Raw genomic sequence first — 22,458 nt, 5'->3', positions numbered from 1 at the left:
AAGAATTGAAGGCAGACAATCTGGCTGTATAATCACTGGTTGCCCCTTAGTTATTTCATACCACAACATAGGCCTAGCTTGGGCTGAAGTCTGTTTGGGGTCGGAGTCCGGCATTGTGATTGGAACCAGCTTGGGTTGGTACAAGCTTAGGCACAGAAGGAACAAGCAAGAACCTCGAGGCCAGGGTATAAGTCTGGTCTGGCTTCGGTAGAGTAACAAGAACCGGGAGTGAGAGGACAGACGGGGAATGGGTCATTGGTAGAAGGTCAGCTACAGATCCCTGCCGCTTCATGGGGTCTGAAGAGCACCAAAGGGACCTGGCAGAGTCTGGAAAATTTGCAGCATGGCTTCCTTGAAGGCCACTATTTTCTCCAGGTTCGACGACGGCCTGAAATATTCAGTCTGCGCCGGAACCTAATACAGGACTGACTTAGGAAGAAGTAAGTCAAGATCTCCAGGGTTGCCCTTACGACTTCTTGCCAGACTTCCGCGTGACAGGATGGAGTTCAGTCCAATGGTGATACGTGCACTTGGTTTTCTTGCACTCATAGTGGGTTTTCAACTTTAACTTACTAGAAGACTTGGAGAGTGATTTCTCGATTGACTAACTCCATGAATGAGAACGATGTTCAGACTTGCGACAGCGAGAGTGGGGCCTTTGTTTCGAACACTACTATTTTTATACTTGTGACATAGGCCCGAGCACCATGGATACAAGTTAGAAATCTGCATTCAAAGCATCTTCTTCCCTGGCTCACTTTTACGATAATTTTGAAGTCATCAAAAAAAAGATTACGTTTTGAACACAACTCTGGATCCACAAAAAAAGGAGTGAAATGGACGTCAGTGTACAGGGGTGGTGCGTGTATGCAGCTCCGCTCCATCACTTCCTGCATTGTATGAAGGCATTGCCGAGTCATATGGCACAAAATGCTGTTACGTGGAGCACACAACTGACAAAAATCACCAGATTCAGTTTGGGGCATGGGAATAAGGTGCGATAGCAGCGGTATCAAATATCCATTAAACAAACTAAATAAAAAAAATAAAAGGCTCTAGTGACCAATAGATCACAAAACATGCTATACAGCCACCATCACCTTATGTGCTAAAGCAAAGACACGGACAGTATTCTATAGTCCACTCTCAAGGTATGCTTGGGGTTCCCACTGCAGGTCATAGGACAGGTCCTGGACATCACATAGTGAGGGATAGAAATGAATGACACTAGGAGTCAAAAAAGGGAGGATACCAGATACACCTATAGGCACCCAGGGCAGGGGCAGAGACCTGTATACCATGCAGGTGTATTCCTGTCCCAAGACTGCTACATCTGCGAATCATATAACCTAGCATTGAGATTTTCTTCTACCAGGCCAGAACAAAAGACTGAAGTCTCTTCATCAGAGACACTGCACTGGCATCAGAAAGAATGAGATGTAACTATGTTCCCATTTATAAGCAGTTTCCTTGGTGGTCAAGTCATCGATCTATATGCTGAGAAAAAAAAATCATTCACGTGGCTGGTGGGTAATGTTTATCATGACATATATGTAGACCTGATATACATGAGAAGACACACAGCCGTGAAGATGAAAAGGCATGGGCCTCACCATAGTCCCGATTTGACACCAATATTTCAGCAGAAGACTATTATGGGATTAGGAAGGAAACACTGAAAAGAATTCATAAAAAAACAGTTAGCATTTTAGCTGGGAGGTGGGAAATCAAAAAGATCAATGCCTCATGCTACTAAGATGCACAATGCTTACTGACATTTGCTGAACTCCAATACCAGTACGTAACTGTGGCAAGTGCACAGATGTGTGTAGGATGCTGGTTGGCAGTATGAAAAATCTCATTCTCTTTTTTTTCTCAAGTTTTATGTATCATTGCAATGTCAAGCAGTTATTCATGTGTCCCTGATATGTACAATGCCTGCTTTCATAAAAATAAAAACAGCTTTAAAAAAAAAAATCGCATTCTGAATATGGCTGCATACCACTTTTTTTAACAACTTAAGAATATGATTGCAGTCACAAAGAGGGATACAGCAGAGTTATACATTTAGAAATAATAATGATTCAGAAGTCTGGAAGTAGAAGGCAGCTGTAACAACGTTGCTTACCCAGCAAGTCGGCTCCTTCATCTACATCTCCAATTAAGTCATTCCCAGCTGAAGAGAGTTCTTCAAATAGCGACTCAGTGTTACGATTGTAAACTTGGTTTTCTATGCCTTTGGTAGGAGTGCTATTAACAAATAATTACGATATGAAGGATTATGAGAAATTAGGAAAATATATTACAGGAGTCACCACACTCAAAAACATTATCAACTAAAGTAACAAACAATAAGCATGTAACGCGAGCTCTCACGCTAGCTGCCCCTCCCTCTTCTTGGCCCATTCCTTTAAGCAAAATTTCTACAGATGTTCCCCGTACTGCCATAATATTAGTGAACACAAACTCAGTCAGCAAACTGTACTGATCAGACAACAGTGCCTAAACATACTCACGCAAACATTAATCTAAAATAAATATCAAATTCTGGAGGACATGCTGCAGTATTCACAGAAAGGCCATATAGAGGAGAAATGCAGTATTAACATAGCATTTTATTTTTGTAAGACACCTTGAAGCGTTCTAGGATGTTGTACTATAAAATCTTAGAAAGACGGGCCAATATCATTTGAAATGATTCATCTTTCCTTACTATACACATTTAGTTGTGATGCTGTTTGGTTAGTGCAACAAAAAGAGACCACCAGGAAAGATCCTGAAGCTCTATAGGATCAATGAAAAACACACAAAAAAGGCAGACGTTGAACAAACCTAAAAAGACAGCATGCTTGAAAGTAACACGTACCACATCATTGAGATTTAGTTTGGAAAAAGATTCCTGGAATTCAATGTTTGTACCATTTCAAATTATAAATAGGTCGTCTATAAACCTAAGCCAGAGGGGGATCTTATCCATTTATTGTTCATTGCCCTTTCCCCAAACTACTGTCTTCTCCCACCACCCCATGGTGAGGTTCGCATAGCTCGGGGAAAAGGAACCCCCCCCAAGGCGGTTCCGCAAGCTTGTAGATACATTTGTTTGTCAAATAGGGACTGATCTCCGGAATACAATGAACGCTGTGGAATACAGCATCATTGAACTATTCAAGTGATGGTTCAACAATAGATTAAGAAATATATGAACTACTATTAAGACACTCAGTCACGTAGACTCCACAAACACTATAACAAACTAATCCTGAATAACCCCATGAAAAACCCATTTATGAGTTATCAAAGGAATCAACAATGTTCTAATTGAGCACAAAAACAGAAAGCAAACATTGTAAACAATTGTATATTATTGAAACTACATATCCCACAATGCCTCATAATGGGCAAATGTGCAGAACTGTATAAATTGCAATGGTACACAAACTTCTGCAACCGTGAACAAGCACTTGTGGTTCAACGCGTTGGTGTTAGTGGTCGTGAATAAAACCCTGATACTAATGGCTTTGGAGGATATAGATTATATATACGTACATATACATATACATATATATATATATATATATATATATATATATATATATACACATATATATATATATTCACTGAAAAAACCATAGGTTTCACACCAGTTATAGTTACCTGGAAATTTTACTGACATAAAACCATTGCAATTCCACGTTATAGTTAGTTGGACTCACTATAACTTGCGCGCCTGCAATGCACTGCTGATGACGTCACATATTACATCACTCATGACATGGTCAGTGACATCACTCATGACATCACTGATGACACCATCCAGTGAATGTGTGTCTTTCTGAAAAAATAAATATGTTTTATATATGTATATGTAAAGGTCGATGAAAGAATAAATGTTTAAATAAGTGTCTTAATGGATGTTTTTTAAAAAAAAATTGATTGGTTAACTGGCTTATTAAGTGTATCTTAGTGAATACATATATTAGCGAGTATTGTTTAAATATTTAAATGTTTGTATCAGTGTTTCACTTTGTGTATAAGTGGCTCCATGGGTTGGTGAGTAGCTACATGTGTGTGTATTTGTGTTATTAGATGTTTTTTTTAGTGTCAGTATGAGCGTCTGTATGGTTTGGTGGGGGTGTTACTTAGCACATAGATGCATCAATGACTAACTCACTGTTTGTATGTGTTTTGAAGACAGCATATGTGCAGGACTGTATGTGTGGAAGAGTGTGTATATGTGTGTGTTAGTGAGTGAATGACTGTCTCACTAGTGTCTTTATGAGTAACTACATATGTTTTAATCTAGTATATGTGAGTATCGATGTATATAAGTGAGTATATGTGATAGTGAGAGATTGAAAGAGTTCCTGTTTAAATAAGTATGTGTTTCTATAAGTGATTGTTTAAGAGAGTAAGTATGTGTAAGTTTCCTTAGAAGTAATGTGCTAGTGTGTGTATAGCTGTATATGCAAATAAATAGATGTTCAATAGTTTATTTGCATGTGTGAGTATATGTGTGAGTAACTTTTGGAAGACTGTCGGTGTGTTAACGGATGTAAAGGTGTCTCACTACATATGATAAGTGAGTATATGTATGAATGACTATATAGAACTGTTGGTGAATAAGTGGATGTGTATATAAATGGTGGAATTACTGAATTGGTTGTTGTAACTGGTATAGGTATCTCCACTATTTTGTAAATGTTAGTTTCTATTTTTGAATATGTGTTTCAGGGGTTACATTACATTGAAAGGAGGTCTGTCACTCTGTCACAAGGATGGAGTCATCAGTGATGTCATTAGTGATGTCACTGACCATGTCATGAGTGATGTAATATGTGACGTCATCAGCAGTGCATTGCAGGCGCGCAAGTTATAGTGAGTCCAACTAACTATAACGTGGAATTTCAATGGTTTTATGTCAGTAAAATTTCCAGGTACCTATAACTGGTGTGAAACCTATGGTTTTTTCAGTGAATTTAATAGGTTTTTTAAATGCTAATTCCTAACTATAAGCCTCACTTTATAAGTAAGACTGTTAACGCTTTAGTTGTTCTTTAGAACACTCTGGTACATTCTATCATTGGGCTATAGTTGGGCTACATATGGCTGATATTTGGGCTACATTTGTTTTTTTTTGTCTCTGGTGGCCATCTTTGGGCTACATTGGGCTACATTTGGGCTCTAACATATATATAGCCCAATGTAGCACAATATATATTTTTTTGAAAGTAAATTTTCGTAAAAACCACTTGAGTATAGCAAAGGCACATCGGGCTACCAGTCCCTACAATTTTTTTTTTTTGCCTTGGAGCGCTCCCGGTGCGCGCCCCGGTGAGCGCCCCGGAGAACGTACTCGTTTGAAGCGCCCCGGTGCGCGAACCGGGAAGCGTCCCGTTAGCGCCAATGTCGCGAACGAAAACATGATCGTGACGTATCGCGTAGCCGCGTCCGCGTGATACGCACGGCGTAAACGCACCCGGAAGCATTCGACGCGCTTACGCGACGCGCCCCTGGACGCGCCCCGGGGCGCGTAGCGTAAGCGCGTCGGGTCATGTGACCTGAAAATAACACTTTTGATTGGTTCACAACAGTTTTGTTTTCCAAATGATGAAAGACCCCACCTTTTTTCCTCATTTTCACTTTGTTGTTTGAGTGAAGAAGACCTGCATTCTGTGAGAAATGGCTTCAGTAGTAGCAGCTGCAGGTGCATCAATCAATCAATCAAAGACATTTGTAGAGCGCACTACCTACCCGTAGGGTCTCAAGGCGCTTAGGGGGGAGGGGGGTGCCGTTACTGCTCGAACAGCCAGGTCTTGAGCTTCTTCCTGAAGGAGAGGTGGTCTTAGGTTAGGCGCAGGTCGGCCGGGAGGGAGTTCCAGGTCTTGGCGGCCAGGTAGGAGAAGGACCTTCCTCCTGTTGTGGCTCTACGGATGCGTGGGACGGCGGCGAGGGCTTGGCTGGCCGATCGGAGGTGGCGTTTGGGAGCGTAGAAGTTGATTCGGTTGTTGAGGTAGCTCGGGCCTTGATCGTGAAGGGCTTTGTGTGCGTGGGTGAGGAGCCGGAAGGTGATTCTTTTGTTGACGGGGAGCCAGTGCAGGTCTCTCAGGTGTACGGAGATGTGGCTGTTCCGTGGGATGTCGAGGATGAGTCTGGCTGAGGCGTTCTGGATCCGCTGGAGTCTCTTTTGGAGCTTGGCGGTGGTTCCGGCGTAGAGGGCGTTGCCGTAGTCCAGTCGGCTGGTGACGAGGGCCTGGGTGACGGTCTTCCTGGTCTCCGTGGGGATCCACCAGAAGATCTTCCGAAGCATGCGCAGGATGTTGAAGCACGACGAGGAGACGGCGTTGACTTGCCTGGTCATGGAGAGGGAGGAGTCCAGGATGAAGCCCAGGTTGCGTGCGTGGTTCGTCGGTTTGGGTGCGGTGCCCAGGGCGGGGGGCCACCAGGAGTCGTCCCAGGCGGAGGGCGAGGAGCCCAGGATGAGGACCTCCGTCTTGTCTGAGTTCAGTTTCAGGCGGCTCGTCGTCATCCACTCGGCTACCTCTTTCATCCCTTCGTGCAGGTTGGCTCTGGCGGCGGCGGGGTCCTTGGTCAGGGAGAGGATCAGCTGGGTGTCGTCGGCATAGGAGATTATGTTGAGGTTGTGTTGGCGTGCGATGGCCGCGAGGGGACTCATGTAGACGTTGAAGAGTGTAGGGCTCAGCGAGGATCCTTGAGGGACGCCGCAGATTACTTCGGTGGCCTCTGATTTGTACGGTGGTAGGCGGACTCTCTGTGTTCTTCCGTCGAGGAAGGAGATGATCCATTCCAGTGCCTTCTCCTGGATTCCGACGTTGCAGAGGCGCTGCACTAGGGTGCGGTGGCAGACCGTGTCGAAAGCCGCGGAGAGGTCTAGGAGGATGAGGGCTGCTGTTTCTCCGTTGTCCATCAGGGCTCGGATGTCGTCGGTGGCGGCGATGAGGGCGGTCTCGGTGCTGTGGTTGGCACGGAATCCGGACTGCGAGGGGTCGAGGGATCCGTTCGTCTCGAGGAAGGCGGCCAGCTGTTTGTTGACGGTCTTCTCGATGACTTTGGCTGGGAACAGGAGTAGAGAGATGGGGCGGTAATTCTTGAGTTCGGTGGGGTCTGCCGTAGGTTTCTTGAGTAGAGCGCTGAGTTCGGCGTGCTTCCAGCTCTCGGGGAAGGTGGCGGTGTCGAATGAGGTGTTGATAATGTCCCGCAGGTGGGGTGCGATGGCAGCGTCGGCTTTGTTGAAGACGTGGTGAGGGCAGGAGTCGGTCGGAGATCCGGAGTGGACGGAGTTCATCATGCGGACGGTGTCTTCGGTGCTGATCGGGGTCCAGGCTCGGAGGGTGGTGGTGGGCGGCGTTGCTGTGGTCGTGGCGTGGGTCGGATGGGTGCTGAAGCTGTTGTGTATGTCCGCGATCTTGTTGTGGAAGTAGGAGGCGAGGGAGTTGCAGAGGTCTTGCGAAGGGGTGATGTCGTTGTTTCCGGCGTTGGGGTTGGAGAGCTCTTTCACGATGTTGAAGAGTTCCTTGCAGTTGTGTGCATTGTTATCCAGTCGGTTCTTGAAAGCCGTTTTCTTGGCGGTGCAGATCAGTTGGTGGTGTTTCCGGGTGGCGAGCTTGAGGGTGGTCCTGTTGTCCGGTGCATCTGCACCACCACCACCTCCACCACCACCACAAGGACCACCATAAGACCACATTGGTGGTCATGAAGAAGAGGAGGACGAAGAGGAGCAGGAGGAGAGGCAATATCTGCCTGAGGACAATCCCCCATACAAACCCAAAGAACATTTTATTTGGGAGTTTTTCAAAATGCCAAGGGGTGCCAAAAAAGTAAATGCAGCAAGGTGACTTGCCTCATCTGTGACCAAGAACTGTCAAGAGGGAACCCAAACAAAAAATATTCGTTTGGGAACCACACGATGATAAGGCATATGCAGAGGAAGCACCCAAACAATTATTCAAGAGCAGAAGTCAGGCAACTGACCAAGAACCCTCCCCATCCTTCCACTTCCAGCACCTCCAACCAACCCACTCCATCGGGTGCAGAGGCTAGGGAGATGGTCCCTAATGTCCAAACCAAGTTTTCAAAATTTAAATTTGTTTGCATATATTGCAACAAAACGATCTCATATGGTGAGCAGAGCATCACTTTACTTAATCGAGCTGCAGACAACCATCACTGCAGCAAGCAACCTTAATTTTTTTCTATTTTTTTGCTCCAGTTGAGCTGTTTGCAATTCCCTGTCTTTTGTTTCACCCCAGAAAAACTAAAAAAATATATAAAATTGTTCTGAAAATCCCCCCAAAAAAAAATGTTCCAAAAAACTAAAAAAATATAAAACAACAAAAAGAAAAAAACACAGTTCTTTTCAGAACTACCTCCAATTTATATGAAAATGCAACTTTTTTTTAAAACTGTCTTTCTTTTTTCCCCCATGGTACGCTCCCCGGTCCGCTCCCCGGTGCGCGTACCGGGCGCTCCCCCCGCGAAAATCGGAAAAAAAAAGATAATTTATTTGCCCGCGGGGCCCTTTTATGACCCCCACATCAGACCTAGGGGGTCAGGGAGGGTCTACTCTGCCCCTTTATGGTCATTTCCCCCTTTGTTTTGGCCACCTCTCATGTCTCGATCCTACCGAGACACAAGATGGCGGCCGCTCCGGACTGTTTAGAATGTTTACAGACACCCGACAGCCAATCAGCTTTCCGTGCGCAAGTCACGTGACGCGCCCGGTGCGCGTACCGGGGCGCGCTTATAGATATATATATTTTTTTTAACCTAAATTACTCAAAATGCACTGGAGCACATATCTTGAGACATAGCAAAGACACATCGGGCTACCAGTCCCTACAATTTTGCCAAGTTTGGTGTAAATCCATTCAGCCGTTCGGGCTAAAAGTGAGGTCGACCGCCCTATAGAAATTAACATGGGGAAAACGCGTTTTGGGACCCCCCTTTTATCTCGGCCCCCCCCAAACTTTCAGGGAAGGACCGGAGCTCGACGAGGCGATTTTGAGGAAATTTTCAGGCAGATTCGTCAACCGGCGCCAAAGTTATTCCAAATAGAATTTTGAGATTTAACATTGAAAAAAATCCTAACTATAACTACCTACTGGCGACCGCCAGTAGGCAATATATATATATATATATATAATATATATATATATATATATATATATATATATATATATATATATATATATATCCACCAAGGCACACGCACAACCATCAGCAGCGTGAAAAACCGGCCACTCCAACATGATTTCAAATCTTTATTTCCAGGCAATTCACGTTTTACAAGCAGGGCAGCATGACACGTTTCGAGGTTAGTAACCTCAATCATATGCATAGTTGTGGGGGTGGGATAGATGCATATTTCAAACGTGACTCCAACATTGAAGAAGGACACATGTCCATTTGTTAAAGAGGCAGCCTTTTTATCGCATTTTCGAGATTCTTATTTTGTTAAGGTGGAAGTACTCGTTTTTATTCTTTTAGAATGTTTAGTACATATAGTCTCTTTGAATGTCTTTCAGTGCACCTTAAACTTAATTCACTTAAGGTTAACTCCGTGTTCGGACTGCAAGGTCCACAATGCCTCTTGTTGGAATTTCAATTTAGGTTTTGGCGAAATATCCCAATGTCATTCTCTACCAAATGCTACACGTTTTAGTTTGGTCAAGTACCTTTTGCAACTACATCCGATGTCACAGGTAACACTGGGAAATTTCACAACCACCCCCATTAATCACTCCTTACTTGCCATTGTGGACTTAAATTTTGTCTCCATATATATATATCCAAACTACTCCTGCTTCTCCAATGCGGCATGCAGAAATTACGGACCACCAGACAGCTCTCCAGTACACAGGTAAGTTTATTAACTCCTCTTGGTTTTGTTTGGAATGACGCGTTTCGTGGTAGAAGCTACCCTTGATCATATATATATAAGTAAATTGAAAAAACTGGAAAAACTGCTAAGAACGGAAACCACTAAATGGTGGGAAAAACGGTCTTTACAAAAATATCAGGAAGTGGGTCGTGTTCCCAGAGGGTTGAGGATCTTGATTGCACCATCATTTGAAAATCCCAACCCTCTCATGCTAAAGGAATGGGCAACTGGTAACTTAGATGCTTCAATGAATATGGTCAGTCTGTTAATCAAGTATGCTGAAATTGACCGCAACGAAATCTTGCAGGAAATAGAGAAATTGAATAAAGAACTGGAAACTGAAAAAGATCAGGAATTCATTAAAAAAACGAGAGAAGAAATTGATGTCAGACTTGCTAAACACCAGGAAACCATCAGCACGAGGAAACAATACAAGTTTGCTCGTGACAAACATGATTATGAGACTGGTAGAATTTTCACATTTGCGCGCAAGTTCGACAATGTTAAAAGGCAAGCAATGGCACCTAAGGTTACCACACAAATCGCAAGTAATAATCAGTTTGTGGATTTATCTGAACCAGAGATGAGCTCTGTCACTAGTGGTAGTGACTCAGAAGATAATGCAGCAGGGGGATCTAATCAAGGCCCAGTGCCTACCAAATACACTCCTTCTGAGGAACTGGGTTTTATGGTCGAGGACAGATTCAAAACATTGCGACCACAAACCCGGCAACAACGGAAAATAAACGAACAGCAGCAAACAAAAAACGCAGCGCAAGGAGAAAATGTAGGCGCAAAAGGGAAACCAAAGAGAGGGAGAGGAAAAGGAAAGAAATGGTAGAATCTCCTTCCTCCCTCCAACACATTTCATCCACAACTGATATGAATAACGAGGTATTGTGTAATTTTAGCAGTGGAGAACAGGTAACGGACAATATTGAGTGCAACACAGTTATCAATTTATCTGATGTGGTGCTAGACAAAGCTGAATTGCAACTTTTATCCCTGGGTTTGTCGTACTGTCCGAAAAACTCATTCAATTATGTGCAAACCCGGGTTGATGTGTTCAAATTTATAAGAAAATTAAAACTAAAGAAGCATTTCAAATTGTCAAATGCGCATTCTAAAGCTTCTGACATTGTTAATGAAACTCAGCCATCCAGAGTATTTTCAATTTCTGACACAAAAGCTTTGGTAGTTGCACAAGAACTAGCATTGGAAGAGGATTTTGTTCCTGGGGCGACTCAACAAAATCTAAGAAATGCGGGCATTGCCACTAACCTTCCTTGCGCTACAAAGTTTAAACCACCATCAACATTTTACCCAATAATGCCTAAGGACAATATAGACGCATTTGGGGATATGGTGGTGGAAGAACTAAAGAAACTGCAACATAACACCTCTTGTAAAAACAAACGTATGAGATATATGGAAAAACAATACAATAAACTCATGAAGAAATTAAGGAGTGATTCCAATCTCATCATAAATAAAGCGGACAAAGGAGGCAATACTGTCATCTGGCCTCGGGCCCAATATATAGCTGAAGCAGAAAGGCATTTAAGCAATGAATCTTGCTACAGGAAAGGCAGTTTTATTGACATCTTGCGCCTCAAGGAAAAAGTACATAGAGACCTCAATGAATGGAGGCGTGAGGGTCTGTTAAGTAAACAAGAACTTGCATTCCTGAAAAATGACTTTCCAATAACCCCTTTCTTTTACTTAATACCAAAGATTCACAAGCAAACCACTCCAGTGCCCGGCCGGCCCATCATTTCGGCCCAGGGCAGCTTGTTAGAGTCTGTCTCACGGTATGTGGATCATTTCCTTCATGAATTTGTGGAGTCATTACCCTCTTACATCAAGGACACGGGACATTTTCTATCCAAAATCAATGATATTGTATGGGACAATGAGTCAATTTTGATAGCGCTAGATATAGATTCTCTCTATACTAGTATAGCACATCATGATGGACTAAATGCTGTCAAACACTTTCTGAGTAAACGTGATATTGCCTTTAGTCAACATAGCAATATGCTCCTGAAAATGTTGGATCTTTGTTTAAACAACAATTATTTCCTATACAATAAGGAAGTTTACCAGCAGTTAAGAGGAGTGGCCATGGGGGCATGTTTTTCCCCCACCTACGCATGTCTCCATGTGGGGTGGTGGGAGGAGCATGTCCTCATGGGGTCACTCGCAGCTAAGTTCCCCAATAAAATAGCACACTTCTGGCGTTTCATAGATGATATCTGTATGGTGTGGAGAGGGTCTGTGGAATCAGCTACTGAGTTTGTTAGAGCTATCAATGATAATAATCTTAATCTTAAATTCACGTCACAGATCAGTAAAGTAATGATCCAATTCTTGGACGTTGAGATCTATGTCCAGAATGGGAAACTCCAGACTAGACTTCATAGAAAGCCCACTGCGGGCAATTCTATATTGCACGCCGGAAGTGCGCACCCGGGTCACCTCGTGAAAAGCATCCCCTACGGGTAATTCCTGCGTATCCGCAGGATATGCAGTTCGGAGGCTGACTTGGAGAAATGTCAAACTGAGGCATTTAAGAGATTTATGGCTAGAGGCTACCAAACCACTGCTCTCAGAGAGGCTTTAAATAAAGCAAATGAGCTGAACCGAGATGAATATCTAAACTCCACTACAGCCATCAGGATAAGACAAGAATCTATATCTGAGGTCCCTGAGAGATTAAGTATGATCACCACCTACAACAGTGAGGAGAGGAAATTGAGAGGCATTCTTAGAAAACACTGGCCCCTGTTAAAAACAGATATTAGTGTAGCCCCCTTACTTCCTGAGGAACCAACAATAACTTTCAGAAGGGCACCCTCTATGCGGGATGCCCTGGTTAGATCTAGCCCCGAGGTTATTCCTAAAAAAGAGGGGTTATTTGAGAAGTCAGGTTTTTACAAGTGCATCTCGTGTAGAGCTTGTAAATTTGGTGTTTCCACCAAGGAGTACAAATCTGCATTTGATCCATCTCCTATTGCGATAAAGGGGCATTACACCTGCCGGTCAGAATTTGTGGTTTATGTGCTCCAATGTACTTGTGGGCTCAAGTACGTTGGTAGCACTAAACTACAAGCCTTTAATCGCATACTCCAGCACCTCAGGGCCATTGTCAATTCCGATGAAAAATACCCGGTCGCTCGGCATTTTGGCTTGGTCCATCAGAGGAATGTGAATCATTTAAGCTATTTCATTGTTGACGGAGTCCCTAAGAGTATCAGAGGCGGCAATAGAGAAAAATCCCTCAGACAGTTAGAGAGCAAGTATATCCTGCTGTTAGATACGAGGATTCCTAATGGATTAAATACGGGAGAGGACCTTCATTGTTTTTTGTAACATCTAGTCAATGAATCTGGCCATATAACTTCATGGGCCAGCCTTCCAGCTGCATTATGTTTATAAGCCTCCCCGAATCCAGCTATCAGCCTGGTTTGACTCTTAGAGTACAATTCAGAAATTTTGAAATCTTATTTAGTTGGTTTCATTTTCCTTGTTCTATCCTGTGTGCAAAATTTTATTACTATACACTATCACTGTCTGTGATTCATTTCCCCTATCATAAGATCGCCTGTAGTTTCATACTGATTGATTTATGAATATTATTGTTATAAGAGGGTATGATTGATCCGCTCTGGGCTTTGATATCCAGTTTACATGCAGTATCCTTATGGGGTGATTATTAAGGCACTATGTCCTAATATGGGTTCCCTCAAAAACATTTATAATGTGCAATATGAATTTGGGATACTTGGTTGTTAATCATTGCAGTCACGTTGTCTATATAGGGTCTGTGGGTAGTCTTAAATATTAGTCCATAACATGTAAACCTCCTAAAATGGTGTAACATGGTTGGACCTGAGTTTTCCCTTACACTTTCCCGATTTTCTTTTTTGTAATATTTCGGCCAGCCGCATATGAGGTACTCAAGGGTCAGGGACCTGACTCTTATTCTGGCTGAATTTGCACCTTGGCACTTTATATTTTGCACTAGGGTTTTGGCACTTTAGGGTTTATATCTATCAACATTAGCACTTTAGCGGGCAAATTTGATGGTAAAAACTATTTTGCACTATCATCCTGTGGACTGGGGATTCCAATATCGAATCAATATTGTATATAATGTATTTAAACGGACATGAATTTAATAGATCTGCAGCTTGTAAATAATGTACAGGAAAAGGTTAAAGAAAACATTGAGAAATTGTATTTAATTTTGGTAATGTATTATATGTACACTTAGGTCATTTTCTAATTGTATATACTTACTTTTTAACCATTGTGAATATGGGTCTGTTTTTCACTGTGGATGAATTACATTTCAGTGTTTTTTCAGTTTCCATCATTGTATACGCCCTGCTTTTGTGTTAATTAGTCACCCTTTATAAGCATTCTCATTGGTTTTGTCTGGCATGTGATCAAGGTCACCGTGTAGTGACCAAAACGCGTCATGCTGGCGATTGCGTGTAAATAAACCACTTTGAATTTACTTTTGGCGCTGTGGAGTGGTCTGTACCTGTGGGTTTCGTTGATGCGGATTGGATTTCTGTCCATTTGCTAATGCAGCGGAGCAGGATTGTGAACCGTATATATATATATATATATATTCACTGAAAAAACCAGAGGTTATAGACCATATATAGTTAGGGATTAGCATTTACAAAACCTTATTTTACTCGCACAAAACCATTGAAATTCCCATATATAGGCAGTTGCACTAACTATATATCGCGCACCCGCAATCCACTGCTGATGATGTCACATATTACATCATTCATGACATGGTCAGTGACATCACTGATGACATCACTGATGACATCTCAAATGACATCACTGATGGCATCACTGATGACATCTCATTTGACATTACTGATTACATCACTGATGATATCATTCATGTGATAATACGTTGAACCTCTTCAGACTCTAATATAACCTTACATACACTCAGTGTAAACAGACACTCACAGACTGTCACTCATCCATGGAGTTACTCACACACCTAGTCAGTCATGCAAAGAATCAATCACACCTCCATTTCCTCAACTATACAGTTATACACACCTTACTTATTCAAACATATTCTAACACATATTTACTCTCTTATACAATCACTGATACAAGTTTACAATGATCCATACAGCCACTCACACATTCACTGGCTCTTATGCACAGTTATTTATATATGTCAACTCTCACACGTACTGTGTTTTACATATGTACTTACTTTGACATGTAGCACTGAGATATCCATTCATTCACCAATACACTCATGCACACAGTCAACTGCACATACAGCTGTTTCCACCTGCACTTTTGAACCCATACATCTAGTGAATCAACTGCTCACACATCTATGCACAGAGTCATACACCTCCCAGCCACCCACACACATACTCAGTCTCCCATACAAATACTTGGGCAACCAATCAATAACCCATATAGTTACTTATTTAGCTACTGATTAACACATGCAGCAGTTTACAGAACAACGGACATAATGATGCACAAATTAAGACAGTTTAGTCACTAACCCATGCACTCAGTGAGACACATTTAATCATTCTCTCATACAGTCAGTCATGCACCTACTAAATCCTTCATCCAGACACTTATATATCCACTCATTCTTCAATATGTAAGACATAATTTAACTTTACAGAAACATACAGTCACTGGATGCTGTCATCAGTGATGTCATTTGAGATGTCATCAGTGATGTCATCAGTGATGTCACTGACCATGTCATGAATGATGTAATATGTGACATCATCAGCAGTGGATTGCGGGTGCGCGATATATAGTTAGTGCAACTAACTATATATGGGAATTTCAATGGTTTTGTGCGAGTAAAATAAGGTTTTGTAAATGCTAATCCCTAACTATATATGGTCTATAACCTATGGTTTTTTCAGTGAATATATATATATATATATATATATATTCAATGAAAAAACCATAGGTTATAGACCATATATAGTTAGGAATTCGCATTTACAAAACCTTATTTTACTCGCATAAAACCATTGAAATTCCATATATAGTTAGTTGCGCTAACTATATATCGCGCACCCGCAATCCACTGCTGATGATGTCACATATTACATCATTCATGACATGGTCAGTGACATCACTGATGACATCACTGATGACATCTCAAATGACATCACTGATGACATCACTGATGACATCTCATTTGACATTACTGATCACATCACTGATGATATCATTCATGTGATAATACGATGAACCTCTTCAGACTCTAATATAACCTTAGATACAATCAGTGTAAACAGACACTCACAGACTGTCACTCATCCATGGAGTTACTCACACACCTAGTCAGTCATGCAAAGAATCAATCACACCTCCATTTCCTCAACTATACAGTTATACAAACTTTACTTATTCAAACATATACTAACACATATTTACTCTCTTATACAATCCCTGATACAAGTTCACAATGATCCATACAGCCACTCACACATTCACTGGCTCTTATGCACAGTTATTTATATATGTCAACTCTCACATGTACTGTGTTTTACATATGTACTTACTTTGACATGTAGCACTGAGATATCCATTCACTCACCAATACACTCATGCACACAGTCAACCGCCCATACAGCTGTTACCACATGCACTTTTGAAACCATACCTCTAGTGAATCAACTGCTCACACATCTATGCACAGAGTCATACACCTCCCAGCCACCCACACACACACTCAGTCTCCCATACAAATACTAAGGTAACCAATCAATAACCCATATAGTTACTCATATAGCTACTTATCAACACATGCAACAGTTTACAGAACAACAGACATAATGATGCACAAATTAAGACAGTTTAGTCACTAACCCATGCACTCAGTGAGACACATTTAATCACTCACTCATACAGTCAGTCATGCACCTACTAAATCCTTCATCCAGACACTTATACATCCACTCATTCTTCAATATGTAAGACATATTTTAACTTCACAGAAACATACAGTCACTGGATGTTGTCATCAGTGATGTCATTTGAGATGTCATCAGTGATGTCATCAGTGATGTCACTGACCATGTCATGAATGATGTAATATGTGACATCATCAGCAGTGGATTGCGGGTGCGCGATATATAGTTAGCGCAACTAACTATATATGGAATTTCAATGGTTTTATGCGAGTAAAATAAGGTTTTGTAAATGCGAATTCCTAACTATATATGGTCTATAACCTATGGTTTTTTCATTGAATTTCAATGGTTTTTTAAATGCAAATTTCTAACTATATATGGTCTATAACCTATGGTTTTTTCAGTGAATTTCATTGGTTTTTTAAAAGCTAACATCTGTAGCTGTAAAATGTATTATTCTTTAAATCCCAAAATATATTTAGATGTTTATTGATAATTTTTTTTTTAATATTTTTTTTCTTCGCTTCTAGTTCGCGAACCGGGAAGCTTTCCGTTAGCTCATCTTGATGCCGCGATCTAGTCCGCGAACCGGTCAACGTTACGTTAGCGGAACAGTGACGCGCCGCGGAAGCGCGACGTATCACGTTATCGCGTAATGCGTCTAATGACGCGCCGCGTTAGCGCTCCCGGAAGTGCTCCGGACCGCGAACCGGAAGCGATCTGGGACGCGGCGCGCGCCGCGTAACGTAAGCGGAACAGGTCATGTGACTTGTTTATCAAACTTCTCATTGGTTCATTTCACTTTTGGTTTCCAAATGATGTATGACTAGGTCATGTGACCTAAAAATAACACTTTTCATTGGCTCAGAACTTTTGTTTTCCCCAAATCAAGTAAACCCCTCCTTATTTCCTCACTCTGACTTTCATCTTGGTGAGAGAAAGACCATTTATCTGAAGATCCACAATGGCTTCCATTGTTGCTGCAGCTGGTGCACCCCCACCACCACCTCCACCTCCCCATAAGAAGAGAGGACCACCCAGTCAAATTATGACTAACAGAGAGGAGGAAGATGAGGAAGAAGAAGAAGAGGAGAGAGAGGGACAACAATTTGTTGATGAGTTGCCCCGGGTTTCTAAACGAAAAACCAGTTTCATCTGGCAGTTTTTCACCATCCCTCCTGGAACCAAGAAAGTGAATGCAAAATATGCCACCTGCCTCATCTGTGACCACAGATTGTCGAGAGGCACAGAAAAGAAGTACAGTATGGGGAACTATACAATGCACCGTCACATGAGCAGGTGGCATCCCTTGAACTACAGCCGGGCTGAGTTGAGGGATCTTGAAGACAATCCGACGGCAACTCCTGTGGCAAGATCTACATCCACATTGTCTTTGACGGGAAGAGAGGCACAAGAGACTGTGCCAAACATCCAACGTAACTTCCAGCACATGAAGGTGTCTTGTATTTACTGTGGTGCTATGCTGTCATATGGCAACATGAGTGTCAACCTCATGAACATTGCATATGAAAATCATAAGTGCCCTAATGCACCCAAAAAGTAATTTTCTTTTTTTTTGCTCCAGTTGAGCCGTTTTGAAAGCCTGTTTTTTGTTGTCTCCCCTCCTTAAAAAACACAAAAAAAACATAAAACAGTTCTAAAAATACAAAAAAATCAAAAAATGTTCAAAAAATTACAAAAAAAACATAAAACAACAAAAACAAAAAAAAACAGTTCTTTTCAGAACTACCTCCCCTTTCAAACAAAATTGCTAGAATGTTTATCACTCTGGCAAGCTCTATTTCTTTTGGTTCGCTTCAAGTTCGCTGACCGGTTCGCGAACTTTAAGCGAACTAAAAAAAATATTTTTTTAAAAAAAAAGAAGAGTTAGTATAAGGGAAGTAAACAGAGAATAATGTAAAAAGAAAGACAGCTAGAGAGAGTAAATGAGAGATACTGTCAATGACATCATCAGCAGTGCATTGCGGGTAAAAAGAGTGGAAAACATTTACCTTATAATTCTTGTTACCTTTTTTAAATATTTTTTCATACTTTCAATCTGTAAAACAAAGAACAAACATTTCAAAAAATATTAAAACATGTATTTAAAAATTAGAAAAGACAAGGGAAAAGGTTCAAAAACAAACAGTTTTTCAACAACTTTGACATTTACAGAAGTCTCTGCTTCTCTACGTTCCCTACACAATCCTAAAGATATATATTCGAAAGAAACTGTATCTTGATATTGCTGAACTGAGGCCTATTTTGAAACATGATGTTTTTCTTGCACTGCTAATGTCTCACAATAGTGATGCAATAGCAGCGCAAAAAAGATGTAAAGTCATAATAAAATTGTGTCTAACATTGTAAATGATTGTTTTAGGATGCAAATAAGATGTGTGCTTTCAAGAGCTTTCTTTGAGGTGAGGCCTCTTTTTTTTATAAAAAAAAAACACTACCCAGAAGTACAGCACTCTAAGCATTAAAATTGATATTTACAGAACTCACCTTACCCATATGTACCACACATTTCTAAATGTATATCATAAGGACAAAAAGCATAACATTAATTATACATGTTAAATGGTTTATTTTTGCTGTTCTCAGAATGTATCAAATTTCACTTAAATCAGTGACTTGAAGGTATTCATCATGTAACAGCGGGGAAAAAAAAACACAATCAAAATGACTGTGTTTAAAAAACCCATACAACCTAAGAAATCTGATTTCAAAACTTCTTAAAATTAACTTACTTTCAATGACGTCGAAGGATCTCCTATAAACAGCATCCACTCTGTTGTGCTTTAAATATTTTCAGCCCGCCACTTTCTGAAAGAAAACCTCCATCGATACGTGAAATATGTTACATAGAAAAAAAACTTCTCTCATTATATCACATGTTTCCACTAGGCCAAATCATGTTGCCGCGATTCGCAAATCTTGTAATTCTTCCAATCAAATCCCGACATTTTCTATTTTCGCAACTTTCAAAAATAAAATATTTGAGATTATTTTCACAATCCTGGACTACTAATATCTTACTCTTCTTTGTCAGTCATGTTCTCCTTTTCCTATGACACTGATACTGCTTACTATGAAGCAGACTTACTTGCATTAGGTTTATATAGTTGAATTTTTAATCGAGACAGCATTGCAGACTTACATTCCCTCTACTTAAAATTTTGGTTTTAAAAACACCAGGTAAGAATTTTTAAGGTCAAACGGCAATTTTTTTTTGAACGTTACAACAGAATCATTACAGAATGACCAGCCGTTTCCAGACTTTAAGTAAGCTGTATAATGTCCTGATGTTGTTGATGGACCATCGTGATAGATAATTGCTACAGTAACAAAAGTCCTCCCTGATATTGACAGCTGAGAAGCCACAAAATTTTTTATTAAAGTTGACAATTTTGTTCCATCAGGCCTACATCGTTGCATCATTAAAATGACATACTGGCCATATCTACGTATAAATAATGTTGACATCATATCACATTTACATTGGCTACACTCCATGTTGTGATCCGCTGCATTTACTAGCTTATTAAAGGAGACTGATTTACTGTCTGGCAAAGTTAAATATATAAATCTTTCTGAGTCTACACTAGTAGTACTTGATACCATACAGTTCTCGCAGTCATGCTGCCATTGATAAGAAAGCCCAAACAGGTGATCTACATCTACACCCTCAACTTGCAATATATCAAGCATATACATTAAAAACTCCTGACAATCTTGCTGATTATTTTCAGAGAAGTCTGTTTGACCTGAACATTCATCTAACAGATAACGAACTTCAGACACACTTTCTACTTTTGTTCGATCACTGCTACATTTCTCGAAAACAGAATTCAACAAACAGCATAAAATTTGTTCAGAATTCAACAGAATCTGTTCTTTTAAACTCTCTAGTGAAAAGAGAACATTAACCACTACATTTGCATAGCAGTTGACACCAGAACTGTTTTCAAATTGAAAACCGACAACATCTTCAACAGAATCCACTTTCTTTCTGCTAACAATTTTCGGTTCATTGACTTTTAGTCTTTTTGCAACAACCTCCCTACTATTACTGCTATTTCTACGTTTGCGGCCTACCACACGTTTCTCAAACAAAGGATATTGAGGCAAATGTGGCGCATACTCTCTTCTTAACCTATTGTATTCCTTAACACAATCTAGATCCGCACAAATGTTTGTGACATCACAGTCAATCAAGTACAATCCCGATAAAGTTCTAACTCGTGACAATGCCACATATGCCATACCCTCCTTGAACACAGAACTGCCAATATTCACCAATGCACAGTCTACACTTAAACCTTGCGATTTATGGATTGTCACCGCATATGCCAAGCAAACAGGAAACTGTTTACGGCGAACATATAAATCTTTAACAAGCAAAAACCTAGCAGAACAACGACCAATTTGCTGTACTTCCTCAATGCCATCAAATTTAATTTTTAAAAATTCTATTCCATCTCTATTTCTGTATTTCTCAAAATCAACAACATTACCCATTGATCCATTTACCAGACCTCTTTCTACATGTAAATTCCTTCTCAAAATAATTCGGCAATTTAAACACACATTCAAAGTCTTTTCAAAACCCGCTGTTTTAGATATAGTCTTCTCTAATGAATCCAATTTTGATTTCAAATTGTCTGACAAAATAATTGTTGATCCCATATGCTCTAATTTGTCGATAGCTTCAAGTTTCACAATCTCTTGCTTTTCTAAATTCAACATTTTGTTGTTGAAGATGGCACATTCTGCAAGAGTTGGCATGAGACATATCCCGGATTTCTTCTCAGTAATTTTCTGAAAAATATTCTCAGGCACAATATCTTGTTTGGGATACAAATTTGACAGTAACCGTGCATTTAAAGCTTCTTTCCCATGCTCGGTCACTTTTCCAATTCTAATATCTTGTAGAATATTCTTGTAATCTTCATCCTTTGCCTGACGCATATTTTGATGCAGTTCTGCATAATTGAAGTTTAACCATATATTGACGTTGCCAATGCTCCCTAGGCACTTCCTGGTATCTTCATGCGTGAGTATTTTGAACACAGGTTGACCTTTTACTGGTGTCAGCTGTAGAAGATCTCCGAAAACAATAATGTGTTTCCCACCAAATAAGACATCATATTCAGTTTTAAGTACTTCTTGCATTCTCAAATGCACAAAGGCAAGCATGACATTGGAAACCATGCTTACTTCGTCAATGATAAGTAGTTTCATTTTCCTCAAAACTCTTGAAACTTCACAGCAAGCATCTCCAGATAACTTGTTGTATTGTAATTTGTTGTCATGCTCCACCGGCAGCATCAATAGACGATGCAAAGTAATACCTTTAATATTATGTGCTGCCAGTCCAGTAGGAGCGGTGACAACACAAGACAGCGATGACTCAGTCCTTTCCTGCAAATAACAAGAGATTGCTTTAATGAGGAAACTTTTTCCAGTTCCCGCTTCTCCACTCACGTACAGTCGGACAGGCTTCAACGACGTACACGAGCACTCTTTCTTCTCATGACTTAATCCGTGCTCAATTTCCTTGGTAACTTCATCATATATTTTCCTCTGCTCAACGTTGAGTTGTTTTTC

General features: G+C 40.8%; 1 protein-coding gene across 4 annotated transcripts in view; it reads right to left on the bottom strand.

Moving 5' to 3' along the window:
- The window catches only part of SPAG9 (sperm associated antigen 9), a 1,654,314-nt gene that overhangs the window by 1,279,443 nt on the left and 352,413 nt on the right, over positions 1–22,458 (bottom strand). For all 4 annotated transcript variants that reach the window (XM_086930851.1, XM_086930853.1, XM_086930852.1 and 1 more), the window contains one exon: positions 2,129–2,250. In XM_086930851.1, the coding sequence (XP_086786977.1) occupies positions 2,129–2,250 (122 nt within the window). The remainder of the gene's footprint in view (positions 1–2,128; positions 2,251–22,458) is intronic.

Source organism: Lissotriton vulgaris, chromosome 7 (assembly GCF_964263255.1).
Source record: "Lissotriton vulgaris chromosome 7, aLisVul1.2, whole genome shotgun sequence".
NCBI classification, from domain to species: Eukaryota; Metazoa; Chordata; class Amphibia; order Caudata; family Salamandridae; genus Lissotriton; species Lissotriton vulgaris.
The sequence above is the reverse complement of the archived record's forward strand: the minus strand, read 5'-3'. Positions and strand labels throughout refer to the sequence as shown.